Source organism: Sinohyriopsis cumingii, chromosome 5 (assembly GCF_028554795.1).
Source record: "Sinohyriopsis cumingii isolate HCF-2022 chromosome 5, ASM2855479v2, whole genome shotgun sequence".
Classification (NCBI taxonomy): Eukaryota; Metazoa; Mollusca; class Bivalvia; order Unionida; family Unionidae; genus Sinohyriopsis; species Sinohyriopsis cumingii.
The window spans coordinates 3,850,066-3,875,456 of NC_142965.1; the positions used below are offsets into that span (position 1 = coordinate 3,850,066).

Here is a 25,391-nt window from a genome sequence, read left to right on the forward strand (position 1 = left end):
TGTTTACCACATGGGCAAACTTGTTACTATATACCCTCTTACAGATGTTTACCACATGGGCAAACTTGTTACACTGTACCCTCTTGCAGATGTTCACTTCATAGGCAAACTTGTTACTTATTACCCACTTCCATATGTTTACCACATGGGCTAACTTGTTACTTTATACCCTCTTGAAGATGTTTACCACATGGGCAAACTTGTTATTATTTATTCTTTTGCAGATGTTCACTGCATGGACAAGCTTTTTACTGAATACCCCCTTGCAGATGTTCACCACATGGTCAAACTTGTTACTGTATACCCTTTTGCAGATGTTTACCACATGGGCAAACTTGTTACTATATACCCTTTTGCAGATGTTCACCACATGGGCAAACTTGTTACTGTTTACCCTCTTGCAGATGTTTACCACATCGGCAAACTTGTTACTATATACCCTTTTGCAGACGTTCACCACATGGGCAAACTTGTTACTGTTTACCCTCTTGCAGATGTTTACCACATTGGCAAACTTGTTACTATATACCCTTTTGCAGATGTATACCACATGGGCAAACTTGTTACTGTATTCCCTCTTGCAGATGTTTACCACATGGGCAAACTTGTTACTGTTTACCCTCTTGCAGATGTTTACCACATTGGCAAACTTGTTACTATATACCCTTTTGCAGATGTTTACCACATGGGCAAACTTGTTACTGTATACCCTCTCGCAGATGTTTACCACATCGGCAAACTTGTTATTATATACCCTCTTACAGATGTATACCACATTTGGCAAACTTGTTACTATATACCCTCTTGCAGATGTATACCACATGGGCAAACTTGTTACTATATACCCTTTTGCAGATGTATACCACATGGGCAAACTTGTTACTATATTTGTTTTGCAGATGTTTACCACATCGGCAAACTTGTTACTGTATACCCTCTTGCAGATGTTTACCACATCGGCAAACTTGTTATTATATACCCTCTTGCAGATGTATACCACATTTGGCAAACTTGTTACTATATACCCTTTTGCAGATGTATACCACATGGGCAAACTTGTTACTATATACCCTCTTACAGATATTTACCACATGGGCAAACTTGTTACTGTTTACCCTCTTGCAGATGTTTACCACATTGGCAAACTTGTTACTATATACCCTTTTGCAGATGTTTACCACATGGGCAAACTTGTTACTATATACCCTCTTGCAGATGTATACCACATGGGCAAACTTGTTACTTTATACCCTTTTGCAGATGTTTATCACATGGGCAAACTTGTTACACTATATCCTCTTGCAGATGTTTATCACATGGGCAAACTTGTTACTATATACCCTCTTGCAGATGTTTATCACATGGGCAAACTTGTTACTATGTACCAAGTTTAGTGAATTTCTGCACAGCAGTTTATATGGAAATATGGTTATAGTCAAAAGGGCAGACGTGGCATCACAATATCCACTATTAAAGAATGGAGATTATAAACTGAATAGTGAGTTAATTTACTCACTACAGCTGGATCCATTACTATACACATTACACATGTTATACTGTAGTGCCTTATAGTGAAGGACCAGCATACTTAAAATACAGTACTCCCTCATTATAACACCTTCTATGGCAGTCATAGAGCATACTGCCCTTATACTGAAGTAAATGATTCATATAATTTTACTACTGCTTAATGGGAGCCATGAATATACTCCCTTTATACAGTTACTGTGTTATATTGAAGGGCCTTGTAGTGAGGGAATGATGAATATACTCCCTTTATACAGTTACTGTGTTATATTGAAGGGCCTTGTAGTGAGGGAATGATGAATATACTCACTTTATACAGTTACTGTGTTATATTGAAGGGCCTTGTAGTGAGGGAGCCATGAATATACTCACTTTATACAATTGCTGTGTTATATTGAAGGGCCTTGTTGTGAGGGAATGATGAATATACTCCCTTTATACAATTGCTGTGTTATATTGAAGGGCATTGTAGTGAGGGAGTGATGAATATATTCCCTTTATACAATTGCTGTGTTATATTGAAGGGTCTTGTAGTGAGGGAATGATGAATATACTCCCATTATACAATTGCTGTGTTATATTGAAGGGCATTGTAGTGAGGGAATGATGACTATATTCCCTTAATACAGTTACTGTATTATATTGAAGGGCATTGTAGTGAGGGAGTGATGTATTTACATTACAATATGTCTTGAACTGAATTGTCAAACTTAGAAGGAGGAGGTCAGGTGAAGGTGAAATTGGTCTCAAAGTTATTGTCACATTTATAGCTTGCACAAAAAATAGTACATCTGTTAATTGAAAATTTAATCATCACCGTTACCTGTAAAGTGGGGCTCAGCCATTGTGGGTATGTGAGAAAGCTTATATCATCACTGTTACCTGTAAAGTGGATCTCAGCCGGTGTGGGTATGTGAAAGCTTACTATTAGCTTCTTGTGGGTCGGTGGTTCTTCCTGGGGTTTTCCCAGGTTCTCCCTCCACCATTTATACTGGCTGCCATGTGTCGCCTATCTCGTGCTGAAAAATGGTGTTAAACCCTATAACAACAACAATAACCTGCAAAGTGGATGTGAATGAGAGATAATTTGAAGGTAACAGTGGTCTACATGCTGAAGATGTTTAACATTTTAACAAAGATGGTAGAGATCTGTTCCATCAGAATATTCACAAAAATTCCAGATGGAGTTCACATCAGTTAATGGAATGTTAACGTGTTATTGGTTATATATTGCCAAGAAAAAGGGAGCTAATTAGATCATCTTTGCAAAGGACATAGAGGCAGTCAGCCCAGGCTAGTCTGTGTGGGTATTGGACTCACAACCCTGTGATTACCAGTCCGATGCTCATCCAGCTGAGTTTCCACAGCTCCTATTTGAATTCAGAAATATTTTTGAGTACAGTTTTTCATTGTTTGGGAGTAAACATACAAATTAAAAAAATTACTCGGGATACAATTTTATTGACTTTTTGCTTACCTTCAAACTTTATACAGTGGTGTTAATGTCAGGAATGTTTGTTAGCCACAATTTTTTTTTTTAAACCTCAATTAATTTAGAAAATATGCAATTACATGCACAGTCTAAAATTACATTATTTCCATTTACAGAAATCAGCTGACCCGTGTGTTTGATCTGGTACAGGAAGTGAACCTTCTAGACAGTAACGACCCAATGAACTTGCAGCTCCTGGGCCGGCCTGACCTGAATGTCACCTTCACAAAACTGCACTGTTGGCGTCTCACGCAGTTCGACAAGGCGGTCTTTCTTGATGCTGATACATTGGTCAGTGGCAACCGAGATTCAGTATAGTTTTGTTACTCCAACTCTAAACTTGCATATTAAAACTTAGTCTGGCAGATAGTCATTCTTGGGCCAAGACATAAATGAAATTTAACATTACTTTTGTTTTATTAAAGTAGTGACCTAGTTTAATGAAAGTTCATGCAAACTTGATTGTATTTATAGTCTGCTGGTCATAAAGATTATGGTATGGTCTGTTATCTAGGGGTGAATCGACACAACTTAGTTTTATTTTGATATGATTTATGATATACAACCTATAAAATGATACATTATCACTACATGATGATTGTTTTTCAGGCCATTTGATCAGTTGCAGGACTCTTGTTGGTCACCACGCCATGTTTTTAAACATTTTGTTACCATTCCATGTATTCACATAAATTTGAAAAGCATCATGGTGTTGTCTTCACAATGGAAGAAATAGTACAATTTCTTCATGGACCAAAATTATCTAGAAATAGTTCAAGTGTGGGAGCAGAGATGACCAATGACCAAATCCTTGCCATTGTACCAATGACCAAATCCTTGTCATTGTACCAATGACCAAATCCTTGCCATTGTACCAACGACCAAATCCTTCCCATTGTACCAACGACCAAATCCTTCACATTATGCCAATGACCAAATCCTTCACATTGTACCAACGACCAAATCCTTCACATTGCACCAACGACCAAATCCTTCACATCGTACTATCTGCAGATGCAAAACATCTGCTGTAGTCGCAGTTGTTACAGTCAGTAAAAAGAAAGTTGTTGACAACACATTCACCTTCTACAAATTAACAAGGTAACTGTAGTGTGGTTTGCCAATTATGTAATAATTTTTTTTATGATGTGGCCACATGAGTCACTAATTACATATATCAGCACAAAAGAAAGCCTGTTTCCAACGTACAATTTAAGCACTTTACGGATCATTTAATAACCACTTTTGCGTGTAATTTCTATGCTGCTTTGTATCTGTTTGGATCGAGTTTGTATGCCAATACTTCTTGTATGCCATGTAGTGAATAAGCTACTTGTTTTAACTTGTGGTTGTTGTTTTGCACTGGACTTTCAGATATCACAAGTGTGAATAAATATGGGCATAAGAAAACCCCAATGGGACACTGACACACCACATTTGTTTTTGTGTACCACATGTACATGAAAGTATTGATGTTCAATGTGTTCTCATTTTTCAACAATACATTCAGATATGATAAAAGGAGGAAAGAAATTTGTCTTCTTCCTCTCATTATGAATCTTTTAGATGCTTAGAGTGTACATACCATGACTGGGAATTAACTGCATCTTCCCAAATAAGAGGGAAAAAGAGGGTATCTTTCACAAGAGATCTACTGTACCACCCTTCTTAGAGGATTGATTGCACTCCCCCAAATAAAAAGAGGTAGGAACAGCATCATCACTGATAAGAAAGTTGTTCTAAGCAAAATGGCAGCATTTATCAATTAGGACTCTATATCCCTTCTTATTATAGCTTTTGATGTTATGCTGTCATGTCCTATGCATCTTGCATGGTTGAAGAGGATGAGACATGTTCATTTGACAAGGCTGTAAATGAATTGTACCATCTCCTTCCCACTGATAATGTCCTAAACCAACATGCTCAGGTGACAGAAAGGTTCTTTCTAGGCATAGACATTTGGGAATCATTGCATAGTACAGACATACTCATTCTTCCTCGCTCATCCATGATCAGAGAACTTGCACAAAGGATGGAAAAGGACAAGAAATGGCGAGGCAAAATAAGGGGTGGTCAGTCGCCTTTTATGTTCTGAGACCTTTAGTATCAGCTTCCTTTTTTACGGGTCATGACCCCTTCTGACCTGTAACCTCCACTCCTAGTATGCTGCAGCTTCATGAGGGGGATTCGTTGGAGCTGTTTGCTTGCCTATTTGTTAAATCATTAGAGGCTTCAGAGGTTCTTTGTGATTGTATCATCACATGCTAATGGTCTCAATAATTTCCTTCAGTCTTCTGAATGAAGAACCATTATCTGCTCAACAGTTATTGGAGGCTGTAGCAAGACATCAAGACATGCATTGCCATTGTTGGTAAATCTTTGTCACCTCTGCAAATATATCACATTGGACACTTCATATGGCTGCACACCTGAGATTTAAGACTCGAATCAACGGTGTCATTCCCGCCATTGTGTTCTAGGTTTTTAAGGACCACCAACATGTCTGCTGCATCAATTAATGGCCCATCATTGGAGACCAATAACTGAGCATAGTCTGATCAAATGTTGAGGCATATCATTTTTAAAAGAAGGCTGTGCAACTACAAAGCAAAGTAGCCAACCCTCCTACAAGCCGAATCAACATTAATAGCACTAAAGACATAGAAGCTGGAGAGGAAGTGTCCATAGGTGCACCCCTCTTTAATACAAGTAGGCGCTCATTTGGCCATTTTCAGAGGCCTACTTAAGCATCACAGAAGATTGATGGATCCTCTTCCATATTAGATTGTTTAGATCTGCATTTCACAAAACTCCCTCCTCTCTCAATGACATCCATTCTTCTCCATCAGTCAGATGTATCAAGTAAAGGTAGAGGTGCAGTATAGAAGGTTCAAACATTTTACATCAAGTTATCACTGGCTGCCAGAGAGGCAAGAAACTGAGGTTGATTATAGATCTTAACCCCTGAAACAATTTCATTGAAAGGAAACCTTGAAGATGGAAACTGCAGCTTCATTTCTTAATACTAATAAACCTGTACACTTTTCATCAATATTCAGTCAGCAGTCGGCTTGGCCTCAAGACATCCAGTCTGGTTGGGTTTATTGTCAGAGGGTATGACAGATATTTCAGCATGGAGTGATGAGTGGTCTTCAACATTTTTTGTAAACAACTACCTTGCCACTGATCCAGCTCTCTGCCCTCCCAGCTTCAACCTTCCATGACATCTGAGGACAACGCTGAACTGTGTCCAGACAGGAGGGTCTTTGTGCAGTCAAACTTATCCAGTGGGGCCAGGCCACTTACTCTTCCTGTGGCTGTGGAGCTCTACAGACCATGTCATGCATTGTGAACAACTGTACACTGGCAAAGTTCCACAAGGGACTGCAGGCTGTGCACCTTGCTGATGATGACTGTTAAATGACTGGGCATACACTGCACATGATAAATAAATAAATAAATAAATAAATAAGAAAATAAATAAATAAATCTATCTTCAGGATGTGTATTCTACATCTTTCATGTAAGAAATACTTTGGTTTTCGATAACAGACAGGAGGTATTCATTCATGAGCCATGCTGTTCAGTCTACCATCAGTGTCCTTGGTCTTCAGCAGTGTTATGGGAAAAGTAGCTGTGTGCTTGAGGTATCTGGGGATTCATCTCTCATCCAGTGCTTCCATGATGGATTGCTGCACAAGACAGTATTTTTTATCATGTTGGTCTGTAGAGACTAGGTTAGTACTTTTTCCCAACCTAGAGAAATCAGAGCTCACTGATTCTCAGGATTTCATGTACATAGGAATGAATGTCCTTACTTTTCTTTGTCAGGTTCATAATCCACCAGAAAGGATACACAAAACCTTGGAATTGTTGAGGACCTGACTGGCCAAGACTTTCTTGTCAGTTCACCATTATCACTTGCTTTTAGAAACCTTGAGTTCTGCATTGGACCTGGTATCAAAAAGGCAGATTTCATTTACATACTCTTCCATTTCTCCTGTTGGCAGTCTGGAAACCCCATCATGATTCGCTGTCGGAGTGAATCACTCTTGGGTTGACATTCATTACCACCTCAGGCAGTGGTGCAATTAAGAGAAGATTCTACACCGACACATCAGATTCATGGAGGGGAGGGCCTTTTTTGTAAGTCGAGAGTATCACGGAACAGTTTGAACCATGTTCTTCGCCACTGAAAGGATGAATAGATCATGTCAAGGGACATTGCATGATGGTCTCCACAGACAATACAACAGTGTTTGCATAGGTCAGACAACAGGTGCTCCTGATTATTTTAGGTTTATTCCACAGGTACTTCACATATCCAGACATTCACATCTCAGATTAACCTTGACATTACCTCTGACCTCAACGTCATGGGTCAGCGATCTTTTAGACCTTTTCATTGACCAACTCTGGGTATTACGTGTTTCCTCAGGTTCTCTACCTTCATGCTTTGCTCATCTCATGTGGTCTGTATGCCAAGCAAATATTTGGAGTATTGTTGCCAAGTGCATTGTCCAGGCTGTGAATGTTCTGCATCAAAGGTGTTTTGTGATTGGTGCACTTGGAAGCATATTAAACTATGTTACACCTCTCTTTACAGCATTAACTGATTTTCTGCTGTCTTTTTTTTGAGGAGAGATTCTGTTCAGTCCCTGCAATCAAGGTCATAGGGCTGCCCTTCAGACATTCTCAAATTCTCCAAAGGTGAGTTCATTGAGCTTCAGAGACTGGTGTTATGTTTATTGGTGCTGGATTGAGCTTCAGAGACTGGTGTTATGTTTATTGTTGCTGGATTGAGCTTCAGAGACTTGTTATGTTTATTGGTGCTGGATTGAGCTTCAGAGACTGGCAATATGTTTATTGGTGCTGGATTGAGTTTCAGAGACTGGTGTTATGTTTATTGGTGCTGGATTGAGCATCAGAGACTGGTGTTGTGTTTATTGGTGCTGGATTGAGCTTCAGAGACAGGTGTTATGTTTATTGGTGCTTGATTGAGCTTCAGTGACTGGTGTTATGTTTATTGGTGCTGGATTGAGCTTCAGAGACTGGTGTTATGTTTATTGGTGCTGGATTGAGCTTCAGAGACTGGTGTTATGCTTATTGGTGCTTGATTGAGCTTCAGAGACTGGTGTTATGTTTATTGGTGCTGGATTGAGCTTCAGAGCCTGGTGTTAAGTTTGTTGGTACTGGATTGAATCTCGCATTATTTTGTTGCTATTGACCAAAAAAAAACTTACTAAAAACTGAGTGAGACTTCATTAGAAAATTTAAAAAACCAGAGAAGAAGCAAACTTCATGTTTTATCGATAGAGGAGGAATGTTATGGGTACAGTTAATTGTGATTCTATTTCCCCAGTTATGTCAGACTGGTTTCCTTGCAAAAAACCTGCTTACGTCAATACTTCCATCCCTGTTAGAGGTCCACAGTCTCAGTTACATTTTTTTTTAGTGTCATTAAGGGTTCAGCTGATGTTTCATCATCAATCATTTCTTGATCAAATTTGCTAAAACCATCGAGAGAGCTTATTGATCTCACTGATGGAGCCCTTTCATTCCTGAGGATTAAAGACCATCAGGGTAAGGCTATCTCTACTTCTGGGACCAATCTCAATCAATCATTTTTAGAAGATTTTATGAAGGCAGTTGCACATGACCTTCTCACATTATCTTCGGTCCTTATCAAACCAGAGCCAACGTATTTGTTTTCTTGGTTTATTTGTTGCTGCACAAATTGTGACATAGACTGCTGCTTATAAAAGCAGGTGAGTGACTGGGCTAAAAGGTGAGTAATATTTTGATTTGTACTCGATTAAAATTTATCAGTCTCCCTTCTGTCTGGCAATTCCCCGAGTGGCCGAGTGGTCTAAAGCGCTGACCGTTACGGATCACTGCCATCTCACCTCTGTCTGCGTCGGTTCGAGTCTCGGATTCGGCTAATGTGGTTATGTGAGAAAGCTTGCCAGTAGCTTCTCGTGGGTCGGTGGTTCTTTCCGGGGTTTTTCCGGGTTCTTCCTCCACCATTAATACTGGCCGCCATGTATAGCCTATCTAGTGCTGAAAAATGGCGTTAAGCCCTACAACAACAACAACAACTGTCTGGCAATTCAGCTTAACAATATTGACAGGTAACATATTGATAATATAATTGTTTGAGGGAGTAAAACCAATTGTAGTTGTGTAATACTTGCTTGCCAATTTTGTCTGTCCTCCTACTCCAGTCATATGTCATTCTTTAGCCAAACATACTGTAAAAGAATGAGGGTGTGCCAATGAAGTTGGTCAGAATGGGTTGATGCATGAATTTCTAGAATACAAGGATGCTGCATCTAGCATGGATAAGGTTTTTCCATTACAGAAGTAGTAAGCTTAACAGTAGTGGCAGGTGAGTATTAAATAATTAAAATTAGTTCTGCTTACCTGAAATCTTCATTCTGCTGCTGTCTGGATCACAATTTTGAAACCTCCATCCTATCTCAGATACACAAAGATACCCTGTAAAAAATATGCATCCAGTCAGCCATCAGTCAGTCATTCTGTCCATTGGTCAGGGTGACTTATGGGATGGCCTTGTCAGCCATCAGTCAGTCATTCTATCCATTGTGTTTACATTAGCATAAGTATACTATTGCTGCACCTAACGTACTCTGAGGATTGCCATGAAACTTTACATACACATTTATCCAAGGTCTAGTTGGTACTTAATGAAAATGCTGCCACTCAGGCATCCAAAATGGCCACCACAGGAGCCATCTTGAAAATCTTGTTATTGCTACATTTTTTGAAACTAAATTTATATTGACGTGGGCTATTTTGTGACATCTGGTATGTCTGTTTTGGTGTCCATCTGGGAAATTAATACTTCTCTTTAATGCATGGTCATATCAACATGGCTTTTTCACCCCAAAGGAAAATGGCAACTCCTCTAGAATACAAGGTCATATCCATATGGGGTTTTCATTAAAAGACTTATGAAAATGTTGTTATTGTAACTGAATGTTTGGATCTTATGATATGTAGTTTGTTGTAAATGATAAGGTTGCTATCGTACATTTAATACAGTTGATGGTTGTTTTAAAAATTCTGTTGTGTTGTTGCTACTAGTCCTGAATGGATGGATATGGAATTTTTTCATCAAAAGTCTTGATATAATGTCTGGATTATCCCAGATGGAAATGATACTAATAGACATACAATACGTCTACTATTTTGGCCATTTTGAAAATCTTATTTATGCTTCTCCATATTGGATTGTCATATCAGACAGGGGTTTTCACAAAAAGACTACTTGTGATGTCTACTTGATCCTTCTGGAAGATAGTACTGAGCTGATGGGTTTTCAGTACAACTTTCTGCCATATTTAAGTGGTTCTGGAATAAAAGGGTACAGATCTGACCAACAACAAATCCAGACTTTTGTCAAGGAGTTTTAGGACCAGAATTGACATGGATGTTAGGTTTTAGTTGTACTGGTTTGTGTGCATGATAGTACAAACAACTATGAATGGATCTTTATCAAGTCCATTCTGTGGATATATCCAATGAAGACCTTGAATCCTGCCACTTAAGTAACTGTTTTTTTTTTCTTCTTTCTAAATGATATTAACTTGGTACATGGAGATATCTTAATTTTGCCCCAGACAAGTTGAATGATTTTCTAACTATGATATCAGGTTCAGGGTCAATGGCCATGACAGGACAACACCTGTAAAGGTAAACATCCCACATGTAGGAAAATATTTATCAAATTTGATATGTTGGAGTTTCTTAAGAATTTTATAGTTGGTTTCCACACAGCAGTTATAAAAAAGTGGCCATATCTTTGATACTTTTTGGCCAGTAGAGTATCAGTTCTTTCTGGAGACTTGTACATTTTTCAGGTTAAGATATAATGGCATGCTGCAGTATCATTCACTGTTAGTGTTTATCACAAACTGATTATCTTCGAAATTCATTTAGAGTTGTGAACAAAGAGTAACCATATTTTACATTTTGCAGGTAATACAAAATATTGATGAGTTGTTTGATCGTGAGGAATTGTCAGCAGCCCCCGATGCTGGTTGGCCGGACTGTTTTAACTCTGGAGTATTTGTTTTCAAGCCATCCCAAAAAACGTACGAGTCACTCCTCAGCTTTGCTATCACAAAGGGCAGCTTTGATGGTGAGGATTGCAGCAGAAAGCATGCTAGAATCTTGGAATTAATAATATGCAGTAGTGTGGGATAATGACATGACATGCTGGGAGGAGGATTTGTAGAGACTTCCAAGAACCTGCCATTAAAGAAGCTACAGTGCCTTGGTGGTTTAGGCATTGGTTTCATAACCAAAAGGGGATATGCTTGATCCTGCTGATTTGGTTACCATGGTAAACCCTTGGGCAAGGCACTGAAGTCTACTTGCCTTGGCATGATTTAACCTTAACAGTGTTGCTGTGCCATAAACTACCCAAACTACAAGCCATTAAATTCTCAACCAGAAGTCAAATTTCCCTATCCCACACTGCCGAGTATGCTTATGTTTCCCATATTTCTAACTCAGAAGTAGTGTTAAGAAAACATTATAGACCTGGTTTAGCTCTCTACACCATAAGGCCAGGCAAGCTTTTATTATAAGGGCCATTTGTCCGATTGTGCATTACACTTTCATCAATAGTTGTTCATTACCAGGCAGGAAGTTATATTTCTGATATGATTTTGATAAAACTTGGAGAATGGGCTTGTATTGTAAGGATCTTAGATGAGTTGGACAACCATCATGATCTGTACATTTTAATTACATCATCTTGCATCTGATTGGCTAAGACCACATTTTATCTGGTCCACATCCTTGCATACTGATGAGAAGATCACACATCTGATTGGCTTAGACCACATTTTATCTGGTCCACATCCTTGCATACTGATGAGATCACACATCTGATTGGCTTAGACCACATTTTATCTGGTCCAGATCCTTGCATACTAATGGGAAGATCACACATCTGATTGGCTTAGACCACATTTTATCTGGTCCAGTTTATATCAGACTTGAAATACAAGTTTATGTCATCAAGATCCAGTACAAGTTCCAGTCAGATACTTGATTGGTTGAACTTATCTCTCTAAAGATAATTTCTGATCCAAATTTGATCAAATTTGGTAAATAGGCCTGTGTCCTGAACATGTCCACTGAGGTTTATTTTAAGCACGATTAATGCATATTTATGAGATTTTATTGCATTTGATTGGTTGAGTTTCATCTCTCTAGAGAGACATTTCAGAACTTGGTTAATAAGTTAAAAAGCAAAGATGTTGTATCGCGAATGAGACGTCTTATCACCTGCATATTATTGAGTTGTTTCATTTTTTCACTTGTTTCCACTTTAGAGACTCGTATTTATGAGATGATATTGCATCAAATTGACTGAGCATCTTACCACTAGAGGGATCTTATTTCAGACCCAGTTTTGATCAGACTTAATCACTCTAAATTGCTATTTTTGATAGGTTTTCGATCAGATTTGGAAAACGGCCTTTTTATTATCAGTCTCAAAAAGTTACTTTTATGAGATCCACTCATATTAATTTGAAAATTGCACCACAATCGTTGAGCTTTCAGTGCTACACTGAGCTATATTTTAGTGTAGTAAAATGGACATAGTATATGGCAGAGTTTACATAGGATTGTGTTTTCAGTCAGATTTTTTAATAAATTTTTTTAAAGTAGTTAAATATCGTAAAGATGTTGGACAGTTTGGATTATGAAAATTCAACGCACATTTATGAAGTAATCTAGTGTCTGATTGGCTGAGCATGTTACCACACCTGGAGACTTTATTTCACCTGGAGACTGAATTTCACCTGGAATTTGCTCAAACTTGGTAAATAAATTTGTATCATGATGGTGTCATACAGGCTATATTATAAGTGAGATCTACAGATACTAATGATATGATCTTGCTTCTTATTGGCTGAGCAGGTTTTTACATAAAATATCGCATCTGACTGCCTGAGCTGGCTACCACATAATGGCTTATATCTTCCAAATGTTTTTGATGAAAGTAAACAGGTTCATGTCGTCAGGATTCTTTAACGAGTTTAATTATAAGTAAAATCAGCACATTAAATTATGACTATGTGAATATTTTTAGTGCAGTGAAATGGGTAAAATAGACGAAGTATAAGTTAGTGGGATAGTTTATATAGGTTCGTGTTCTTAAAATACAACATAAGCCTGCTTTTGTTAAAATGGTATTAAATTATAAAAGTCATGTGAGCGGTCTTATGTCCTCCTTGGCCTCTAGGTTCATGCTAGGCTGTGCTCTTGTGCCAGTAACCCTTATTTTTCCCCTTTGGTGCAAGAAATTTCCCACCATAGCACCGTAAAATATAAAAAAGTGACCAGAGAAAGTTAAAAAAGAAGGATCATTACTGTTGATTTTAGACTGACTGAATCTAGTTAATTTAGCCTGAATCTAGTGCATCCTGAGTCAACTTAATTGAATGTGTTCATTGCCAAAGATGGATATGACTGTCAATTTCATTGGCAAACAGAAATATGTTGCTGAATTTGATTAGCTTGGGCACCAATAGAGAGCATATGGTCTATAATCATTGGTAGAAATTTGAAGAAGAGAAGATTAAACTTTTAGGAAAAACACTAATGCATTTATTTACAGAGTAATGTAAAGAATGGAGGAAATGCAGTCTTGGATATCCAAAATAAATTCAAGAGGGGAACAGTTACTTAGACATGAGAAATGAGACTCCCAGTATGGAGGGCTTACATTGGAGGGCTGATAATTATCTCAGATATCCTTAAAAGTGGACAGGAATTTTGGACAGCAAGAAAATTATAGGAAATCAGGCTTTAATCTTGGTCCATTTTTGAGAAAAAGTAAATTCCTGTTGACATGTTTTTTTGTTTTGTTTTTTTGTGGGAAGGATATTTGACTTGGTTTTGTAATTGCATGTTACTTGGTACTTAAAGTTGTTGACGTAGTATATTTTGTGATTTGTAGCAATTCACAGAATCAAAGAATGGTGCATCGTGCACATGAATGTGAATGCGTAGTATTATAATGGGTTTTATGATAACCAGCATCGAGTTGGACCTTGGGGTCTAGGGATGGTTTCAGGTACATGTCAGCCATTTAAAATTTTGACATCCATTCATATTGTAATTGAGGGGAAATGCTGTCACAAATCATTTTATTTTAACTTCAGTTCCCTATTCTTTTAACCCCTTTCATGTGTAGATTTTGGGCAGCTTGTATTATTGGTTGACTTGGAATTATTTCAGGTAATGTTTATGAAACTTCTGTCTTTGAAAATAACTTTTGACTACAATGCTTTGTAGAAGTCAAAATGCTGCTTTTTAAGTATATTTTTAGTTGTATTCACAGATACATGTTGAACTCATTGCAGGTGGTGATCAGGGCCTGTTGAACATGTACTTCAGAGACTGGTCAACCAAAGACATTGCTAAACATCTTCCATTTGTCTTTAATGTAGTGTCACAAGCATTCTATAGTTATCTTCCAGCATTCAAGCAGTAAGTTCAAATTTCTCGCATGAAATACATTGAAATATCTTCTGTCAGTCAAATTGTTTTTTTTATTCATGTGCATGTACTGATGCATGGTTTGTACAACTGTGAAAAATCCTTGAATTTGAGAGATTGCCTTGAAAACTTATGATTTTGTAAGGATTTGGTATTATTCTTGAGAAGTCTTGAAATTTGTTGAAAAACTACCGAACGTTTTCTCCAACACCTTGAATTTATCTAAAGGAATAAAAGTGAATGCAACATCACTTTTTAAATTAAATTTTTAAAAAAAATTATTTTCCAAAATTAATGAATAAATAATTGCATTTGCATCAGTTGATAAATGACGGGAAGATTTCCATTGGTCAGAACATAATCATGTGATCATTCCCAGTTGCATTTATTTCTGTATAAACTGTATAGAGAACTACTTTATACTAACTTCTTTAAATAGAGTCATGTGCAAAGTAACTAATGTAAACACTGAACTGGAAGGCATAGACCCTGCATGCCTTTAAAATGAAATAAAAATGGTAGGTTTATATTTTATTTAGAAAATTGAATAAATTGATTTGACAGAATCCAATAACACATCTTTGCTGTTTTTCTGAATATAAATACTTCTTTATTTGACTAGATTTGAAAAAGAAAAGTTGGGAAACTCAAAACTACCAAGAACATTGGGGCTACAGCACTTTAACTGCAACTTGTTACAAATGAATTTAAAACTATAGGTGAATGGATATAAGGATTGAGATGAGGGTGAGGGTTCAAAGACTAACATTATAACAATTGGATTCATTGTTTTGCAATGTAAGACGCAGATCTTGATAGTTACGAAGTGGGTTGGTGGGAGATCCAAGAGTCATTTGTATGTCAAACAAAACAACACTTCATTTGCTTTCAATATTGAACTTCTACTCTGAGAACATGTGCCAATTTAGATAAAAGATTAAGACCATGCTGTGGAATGTTCAAAACATTAGATCGCCTACCATTGGTAGAATTTTTTGTTTGATATTGATGTAGCTATTATCAGATGGAGAATTCCCTGTTCTATAAATAGCTACATAGCAGATGCCTCAACAAGAATTTATACACTTAAGCAGGCTCTAAAACTGATGGGAAATATCTTAAAAACAAAATAACAATAAAAAATAAATGAAATTATAAATAATTGCATTTATAAGAGTTAAATGTTTTTCTGAGTTGATCGTGGTACAAACTGTCAGTTGCTGACTTGCACAGCTTACATAACACCCTTTGGGCATTATTTGCTGTGTGGTTCGGCAACTGACAGTTTATACCACAATAAAATTAGAAAAAACATTAAACTTTTAAATAAACAGCATGGAATAAATTTGGGCGTTTCAAATGACACGTAACATGGGTAGTTTCCAGATGCAGCTGTACCTGATTGCTACTGTAGTGCACTAATTAACAGCATGCTTTTTCTTGTAATTTTGTACCTATTTTTGCAGTTAACATATGGAGAAGTTCAGTTTCCATAGACAAATACTCCCTGAATACTTACATGGTCTTTGACAATCATTGTGCACTCAACTTTAGTGTTTGTGTTCAAGTTTTGTATTAAGGATGACTGCTTATCTAATATTTATGCCTTCTGTGCAGCATGAAATGATGTGATTGTTTAATTGTGATGTCATGGATACAACAGCTCTTGCTTCCTACATGAACTTAGGAAGAGATTGGACATAAAATAATATAGTTGCAACTCCGGTCTCTTGTCAAATAATGGAAAAGGAGAAATGCTTGACATTTATAATCAAAAATCTGTCCTTTGAAAGAAAACAATAAAGTAAAAGAAACTATCGGAGATCTTGGGGGATCACTAGCAATTTACAACCAGCCATAAATTGTCCATAGAGGTTTAGTAAAGTTATGTCAGTAATGTAGAATTTTTGAATTACTTCTCTTGGACAACATCCCATTCATGTCTGGGCCTTTCCGTTTCCAGTGATGGCAACTCTACATTGTGCCCATAGCATTATAATAGGGGATTTATTTCCTGTCAGTTCTGTTCACGTTTTCTTTGAGGTTAGGATGGGTTAATGTCACTGAATATTATCATGTTTGTTTTTACTGCAAGTAAACTTTGTCTCATTTTTATAAATGAGATTTTGAGTAATTTTGTTATTTTATAGTTCCCTTTACACCAGGCATATTGAATCCACTGTCCACAGGTGGCCCAGTCCTTCGCATTATGCGGCATGCAGCCATGCAAGCAGTCCTTTAAAAAATTAATTTTAATTCATATGCATAATTAGTGAAAAGGAACTGTTCATGTGGCCTGTGACCTTAAGTATTTTATGTTTTATCCGTTTTGGCCTAGAGCCAAAAAGGGTTGGATGCCCCTGCCTTATGCAGACTGGGTAACTCTGTACAAGAGCAAAAGGTATTTCGGAGTTGGAGAGACTTTCAAACAGTGTATCAGTCTCCATAAGATAACAGTTTAAACTAAATACCTGAACAGAATTATACCAAATTTTGTAGATTCATTTTGGCTTGAAAGGCATTGAATCTGTAAATACTAGCAATTTGCCATCCAGTATCACTGTTTTTACTAAACGTAGAAACACTTGTAACTTGTAATAATTATTTAATAGAACTTTACCAAATTTGAGTGTCATAGCATGAACACCTTTCAGATTTGTACAGAATGATTCTGTTTATTCATCAAATAGAGCTGCTGCTACAGAATGTAAATAAAAATTTGCACAACTTTGCAAGAAATTCCACTGAACAGATTTGATCAGTTTTGACACAAAGTTCCATAAAATAGGGGCTTTTCAATATTGGACAAATAGTGCCAGCGCTTGATCACAGATGGATGAAAATAAAAATCTTGAGAAATCATGAAACTTATTTTCATAAAGTGTAATCAAAAGAATTGATGAAATTTCAACAGAAAGATTCATACTGACTTGGATTTATTTGCAAAATTGCTTTTGCATTTTGGTTGTTGGGCAGTATCAGTCATGTGAGCAATCTCAGGTTCACTTGGGTCTCATGTTTGCAGCAGGTCATAAGGTTTAAATAAATGGAAATCAAGGAATCCTTCAGTATGTGTAAAATACAGGGATGGCAAAATTATATTTATGAAAGTACCGCCTTTAAAGCCTGTCATACTTATGTGATCTTGAGATTTTGATCTATCCTTTTGTGTAGCAATGGGTTTTGTGTTTTGGTGTGGAAGGGGGCTATTACTGAGAAAGGCTAATCATATTTGATTAGCTTGACCATTATTGGAGTGAAATTATAGTACATATAATTTGACCGTTATTGGAGTGAAATTATAGTACCTATAATTTGACCAGTATTAAAATTAAATTATGCTACCTATAATTTAGAAATGCTGCCAGGCCACAGGATCACTTGATTCTCACAACAAAGGTCACTTGTGACAGTGTCTCTTAACCAATGGGAGAAGGTTAATGAAAATTATTATTGGTTCCCACAATTTATTATACATAGTACATGATGTATTTTTTTTAGCACACAAATTATAAAGAAAGATTTGACAAATTAAGTCTTGGTCATCCATTTTGACAGTGATCTCAATCAGGGTATATCGAGGTATATTTAGCGTTTCAGTACAAGCATCTGTGTGATGGAGGTCTGCAATGGTTTTTCTAGAAACTATCCAAGGATTAGAGAAACAATCCATTCAGATGATCAGCCATAAAAGAACTTTACAGAGCTTATCAAGCAGCGAGTTTTATGAATGTCAAAATGGTAGATAATGGATTTCTTAATAGTAAGGTAGACTGTTATGGTCAATACTATAGAACAAGTGGAAAGCTCCCTTGTTCTGCTGTGAACTGAAGATGTCGCATAAACCAGTGAAATGAAATAGTTGGCACTTCATTCACAGTACATGGAAGGGAAATTGGAGGCTGAGAAAAAAAGAAAAAAAGGAAACAAATTCTAAGATAAGTGGTTGAGTACCTACAACTGGTTAAAGAAAAAACCCAAAAGAAGGTATGTTTTGTGTTTCTGTCAAGAATATAAGAAAGATAATTCATTTACTATTGAAAATGGTTGCTTCGGTTAGCATGTGCTCTTTAAAGGCTGTAACCTTGGCTGAATACAGCCTTGCAACAAATGGTTCTCTCATTACAAAAAGAAGATTGTGAGGGAATTTAGTTAACAAAACAATTCACACTGCTCTTGATAGCAGAAATTGTGAATAAAACATGGTTATTCAGATACAAGTGGGTCACAATTTCCCAGTTTCAGAGGTTTTTGGAGAAGTGGAATGATAAGAAGCAGAGTATTTACCAGCTCAGTAAACTACATTGGGTGTGTAGATACTTTATATTGTTATGTATATTTGATTTAATTTAATTGTTTGTCTGATGTTTTAATTTTTTTAAATTTTATTCCATTACATGCTATTGTAATGTAATATTGTGTATTGGACTTGATTTTTTGTTTAGAATTAAGTTCATTTCTGTTTGACCTACCTTTTGTAATTTTCATTGGTAAACACCTAATAATAGAAACATTGTATCTAGTTACTGACCTTGATTCAGAACCAGTGACAGTTTTAGTAAACAACAGTTTTTTAATTTATTTTCTTTTCTTTCGCAGAGTAAGAATTATTAAGTTAAGTCACGGCCATACCTGGACGTGATATTTATCATGTAACAAACTTCCATGTCTAAAAGGTTGACCCCCTTCTGGGAATCTGTTTTGCATCTTAGTTAGACTTATTACTGATGTATTGAGAAAGAATTGTCAGTTGTGCCTTAACACTTGTGACCTAAGTCGTTTATGTTGTGTGCAGTTTGAGCTAATTATTTTTAATTCAAGTCATTCTTTTCCCTGGAAATACTAGTGCTCTAAATTAATTCTTGGACAAGGGTATTTGTCGAAATTTATACAGAATTCAAAAACTGGAATATTTTCTGTGATTCAAATAGAGACTGTTGACACTGCAGCACTTTGCAGGTTACAACAGACGTCATCGTCTTCCATTTGGATTTCATCAGGATTCGAACTCAGTTTCATTCAGGACTTTTTATTACTAGGACTTCTGTTATTTAAATCTTGAATTATTTTTGGATTTGATTTGTAAAACTGTTAAGTTCTTTTTTCTCATTTTTTACTTGATATTCTAGGGAAATAAATTATTTGTTAAATTTTACAATATAAAGTCAATAAATGCTTGTCTTAAATTAGGTATGCATATACCTTATAACAGTTATCACCTATCAGCTCCCTTTCGACATTTCTTTCCCCCCCCCCCCATTCCCCCTAGGGAGGTAGGTGTAGCAGAACTCCATCTCTTAAGAAAATTCCTGTAAGCATCTTTGATAATATGGCCATTCTTGTGTGGTTGTCATTCTATGATTACTAGTAAATTGACCATTATTGAAGTAAAATCATGGTACCAATGTTTTGACAATTATTGGAGTGAAATTATTTACCTATAATTTGACCGTCATTGAAGTTAAATTATGGTCCCTATAATTTGACCATTATTTAAGTTAAATTGTCGTCCCTATAATTTGACCATTATTGAAGTTAAATTGTGGTCCCTATAATTTGACCATTATTGAAGTTAAATTATGGTCCCTATAATTTGACCATTATTGAAGTTAAATTATGGTCCCTATAATTTGGCCATTATTTAAGTTAAATTGTGGTCCCTATAATTTGACCATTATTGAAGTTAAATTGTGGCCCCTATAATTTGACCATTTTTGAAGTTAAATTGTGGTCCCTATAGTTTGTCCATTTTTGAAGTTAAATTATGTTCAGATGGTCTGTGTAAAACAAGTTTGAGAACCACTGGGTTATAGGAAATGATTTCTATAGGATTTTTTTATGGATAGTCATTAGATATCATTTTATAAATTTTAGCTCATGCTGAATTGTATATTACATTGTACGAGACGTTGCATCATTTCATGAATACTATTACTACTAGTAGTTATAGTAACAATAATAAAGAGGGTGACTAATTAGTTGCATGGAACTGATCATCCTTATGGCCCTCTATTACATAGTAGTTGCACACACTAATCATCCTTGTGGCCATCTATTACATAGTACAGTAGTTGCACACACTAACCATCCTTATGGCCCTCTGTTACATAGTACAGTAGTTGCACACACTAACCATCCTTATGGCCCTCTATTACATAGTACAGTAGTTGCACACACTGTCAACCTTGTGGCCCTCTATTACACAGTACAGTAGTTGCACACACTAATCATCCTTATGGCCCTCTTCTACATAGTACAGTAGTTGCACACACTAACCATCCTTATTGCCCTCTATTACATAGTACAGTAGTTGTACACACTATCAACCTTGTGGCCCTCTGTTACATAGTACAGTAGTTGCACACACTAATCATCCTTGTGGCCGTCTATTACATAGTACAGTAGTTGCACACACTAACCATCCTTATGGCCCTCTATTACATAGTACAGTAGTTGCACACACTAACCATCCTTATGGCCCTTTATTACATAGTACAGTAGTTGCACACACTATCAACCTTGTGGTCCTCTATTACATAGTACAGTAGTTGCATACTAATCATCCTTGTGGCACTCTATTACATAGTACAGTAGTTGCACACACTAACCATCCTTATTGCCCTCTATTACATAGTACAGTAGTTGCACACACTAATCATCCTTGTGGCCGTCTATTACATAGTACAGTAGTTGCACAATAGTCATCCTTGTGGCCCACTATTACATAGTACAGCCATCTCACCTCTGTCTGCGTAGGTTCGAGTCTTGGATTCAGCCAATGTGGGTATGTGAGAAAGCTTGCCAGTAGCTTCTTGAGGGTTGGTGGTTCTTTCCGGGGTTTTCCTGGGTTCTTCCTCCACCATTAATACTGGCCGCCATATATAGCCTATCGTGTGCTGAAAAATGGCATTAAACCCTACAACAGCAACAACAACATAGTACAGTAGTTGCACACACTAATCATCCTTGTGGCCCTCTATTACATAGTACAGTAGTTGCACACACAATAAAGAATGGCATGTACATCTCAATCTTTTTTATAGCAATAAAAATATAAAACACAATAAACAAGTTCACACAGAAGAGAAATACAAGCCATTAATAATAATCTAAATTTATATATGCACATAATAAACAAACTGAAGTTTTATTTCTTTTAAACATGTTTCAGTTTGGTATATACAGTATAGAAATAGTGTGGAAACAAAGTGGAAGATTTGAGACTTTTATAATTTAAGTTGTAGTGTATTTGTCAAATCAGATGGGTTCCATTATTCAATCATTGAAATAGATTATAATTAAATGTATTTATATTTGCACTTTCTCTAAATTTCCGTTGGGATTCTGTTTCGAAATGTGACCCTGAATATTGAAAACTTTTCTTTAAAGAGTTTTTTTTTATGGTCTTGGAATGGAAAGATGGTTAGCTTAAATACGTACATTGGGATCGTGCCTTGCTTTCTGACCTGAAAGTTACTATTGGGGTCATATTAGCCTTTGATCTCAAAAACAATTTCAGGAAGCAAGTACTAGATAATATAAATAACTTGAATTCTTGATAAATAGGCCACAGTGACCTCAACAGGTTTCTTTTTGTAAGTGACCATATGGAAAACAAATTATCTTTGTTGTCTTCAGATGTCTATGTAGTTGTATTTATATTTCCTTTACAGATTTAGACAGAATGTGAAAATAGTCCATTTCATTGGTGCCACAAAGCCATGGCACCACACGTACAACACGGCAATAGGTAAAGTGACAGCCCTTCCAGGGACTGGTCATGACAATGACTTTTTGCAAATTTGGTGGGACATCTTCATGGAATCTGTCCAACCTTTCTTGGATTCCTCCCTTGTAAGTATCCACCCAGGTAATGGGAGTTAAATAATAGTTGATATAATAATAATAATAATGCTTTATTAATAGAGGGTGACTCATTAGTTAAGGACTGTTCTCCCATGAGGCCCTCTTAAGGAGAATATAACAATGCACATTACATGAAGATAGCAATACTTACTGTTTAATTTAATGTGTTTAGTATTAAAATACTAAATTCCATTATCTTTTAGAAACACATAAATGCTGATGATATCTCTTCTTAAAAACTCTTCAATTTTCAGTAGATTTTACATGTAGTGGAAGCTTGTTTCACAGAACTGTACCAGAGTACTGGAAGCTCTTTTTAAATTGCTCTGTTCTTGGTTTTGGTGCTAGGTTTCCATGTGATATTGATCTCAACTGGTATAGTGTTGAAAGTGGCCTGCATAAGTCCTGAAGATACTCTGGTGCAGTTCCATGTAGACATTTATATAAAAGAACTGCCTTGTGAAAATCTATCCTGTTATATATTGTCTTATGTCTGTCTGTATTTGTGGATTCATTATTTAATGGTAGATCATTGATACAGATAAGGAAGAGGAGAGGGCCTAAAACTGAGCCTTGAGGGTCCCCTGAATGAATTTTGCGAGTTTGAGAGCTAATATTGCCAATGCTTACTTGTTGAGACCTTTGGCTTAGGTATGATCTAAACCAGTTTAAAGATGAATTGTCGAACATGTAACAGTTTAACTTTTGCAGCAGAATTTCATGATCAACAAGATCAAAGGCTTTCTGGAAGTCAAGGAAAACAATCCCAGTCATATGTCCATTATCCATTTCCTTCAGCCAAAGATCAATTAATTTGGTTAAGTTCTGTTAGGCACAATTGGTACCTTCTAAATCCTGATTGCGCTTTATGAAATATAGAGTATGTTTTAAAAAAAATTATAGACCTGAATGGCTACATGCTTTTCAAATAATTTTGACAATACAGGTAGAATTGATATTGGTCTGCAATTCCCTGGATCCTCCTTTTCTCCTTTCTTAAAGATATTTATAACCGTTGCACATTTCAGTGTTTCTGCAAAATTACCGCTCATTTTACTAAAGTTTATGATATGCGTTAATGGCTTTGTTATTACTGGTGCAGCAATTTTAAGAATTCGTGGACCAATACTATCCAGTCCAGAGGATTTATTAATATTCACCTTAATTAGCATATCAAAAAACATGAGCTTCACTAGCATTAGCTATTGAAAAATAATTATTGTCAGGAATTTTAGCTCTTATAAATGATAAAAGAGCATCAAGTTCAATTGAGTTGTTTGGATGTCAGCAGTAACATGGAGGTTTTGCACCTCTCTGATCCAAGGTTCAATCCTTGGTTCCAGGATCTGCAAATTCTAGTGGTTTTCCATCTGAAGCTGGTTTTTTGTTTTGGAGCTGGTGGTTCTCAAGACCACCTGGTTCTCTTCAAGACCACCAATCATGCCAACATTTAGCTCATTTGAGACTGTATATATGTTGTCTGAACTTGTGATACAACTGACACAAAATAAATTTGAAATTAACTACTTGTATAATTAGGAAGATATCAGTTATTTTCACATGAATTTGAACAAAGGATGCTGATCTGGCCACCATAGAAAATAGTAAAACTTTAATAGACTTTTTCTCAAAAATTGTTTGGCGGTTTTTGCCAGAAAGAAAAGAAAGCATCAGCTAAAGAGAGGCTTCAGGATTTGTACAAATGATGTAGATCCACCCCTATCAGGATTTGGCTGCTGTTACAAAAAATAGAAAAGTATTTAAATGACTTCTTTGCAAAATGTGCTGAACAGAATTTTCCAAAATTTGACTAAAAGCTCTCTCACATAATGGTTTTTAAAGTTTGTACAATTGATGCCATTCCATCATAAAATTGTGGTAGTTGATACTAAATTTAGAAAAACTTGAAAACTGCTCAGGTGAATTTGACCAAAGTGTACAGAAAGCACCAGAGCATAAAGGGCAATTGCTGCCCATCCATCATCAGGCATGCCAGTGTTACTATAACAAAACAACTTATTCTCATAAACTGCACACAAATATTTTACCAGCGTCCTACCTCAAAGGCTTTCAGAATGTATCCAAATGATGCTAAATCTCCATAAAATTGGATAAAAACATTGCTGTAACTTTATCTCAAAAAGTGCTGAAGAACATTTTAAGACAGTTTTACCAACTTTGTAGGAAAGAAGCCTCCTATGAAGGCCGTGCAGTATTGGACAAATGATGATCTGTGCCATGTAATATCAATTTATATACAAAATATAGAGAAAACATTAAACCGCTGATTTCATAATACATGCAATCACTAGCTTAGGAAGAAATATCTTCAGAACACATCCTTCTGATAAGTATTTTCAGGACAACTGCTCATTCATTTGACTGTTAGGCAGACATCAGTTAAGTGAGCAACCTGAGGCCCACTTATGGTCTTTTGTTTTTACCTGATTTAACCATTATCACAACAACTTGATTTAATTTTGCTCCCTATGGAATGAAAGGGAAAGCAATAAAATCATGGCTGTGGTGAGAACCGTTGTCGAATGAAATAAAATATTGCAAAGATGCCAGGAACATTAGTCATCTGATATTCTAATTTTTACTACAGCGATCTTTTCCGATGTTTATTCTCTCATCAGTATCTGTTGTGTAAAAGTTGATAGATTTTTCTTCTCTTGTAAGGTTTGGGTAGTTTAATTTGTGTCTATTTCTAGCTTGAAGTATCTAAGTCACCACATGAAATTTGAATACATGTTGACTAAAAATAATGTTTTGATACACCTGCTGCTTCCAGTGGGGCATCTTGATTTGGATTTCTCAATCTGTGTGTCCATCTGACTTTTGGGAAATGTGTTAGCTTCATTGTACAAAAACTATCTGTTGTAGATGATCTAAAATCTGGTTAGAATCTTTGTGTATGTTGAATAATTAATTAGCGCTATTAATCCATATTTTAATACAT

General features: G+C 36.3%; 1 protein-coding gene across 1 annotated transcript in view; it reads left to right on the forward strand.

The window, feature by feature from the left end:
* LOC149798548 (uncharacterized) overlaps positions 1–25,391 on the forward strand; it is a 134,663-nt gene that overhangs the window by 52,272 nt on the left and 57,000 nt on the right. The window contains exons 3-6 of the mRNA XM_089957353.1: positions 3,136–3,310; positions 11,021–11,183; positions 14,428–14,554; positions 22,237–22,417. Of these exons, the coding sequence (XP_089813479.1) occupies positions 3,136–3,310; positions 11,021–11,183; positions 14,428–14,554; positions 22,237–22,417 (646 nt within the window). The remainder of the gene's footprint in view (positions 1–3,135; positions 3,311–11,020; positions 11,184–14,427; positions 14,555–22,236; positions 22,418–25,391) is intronic.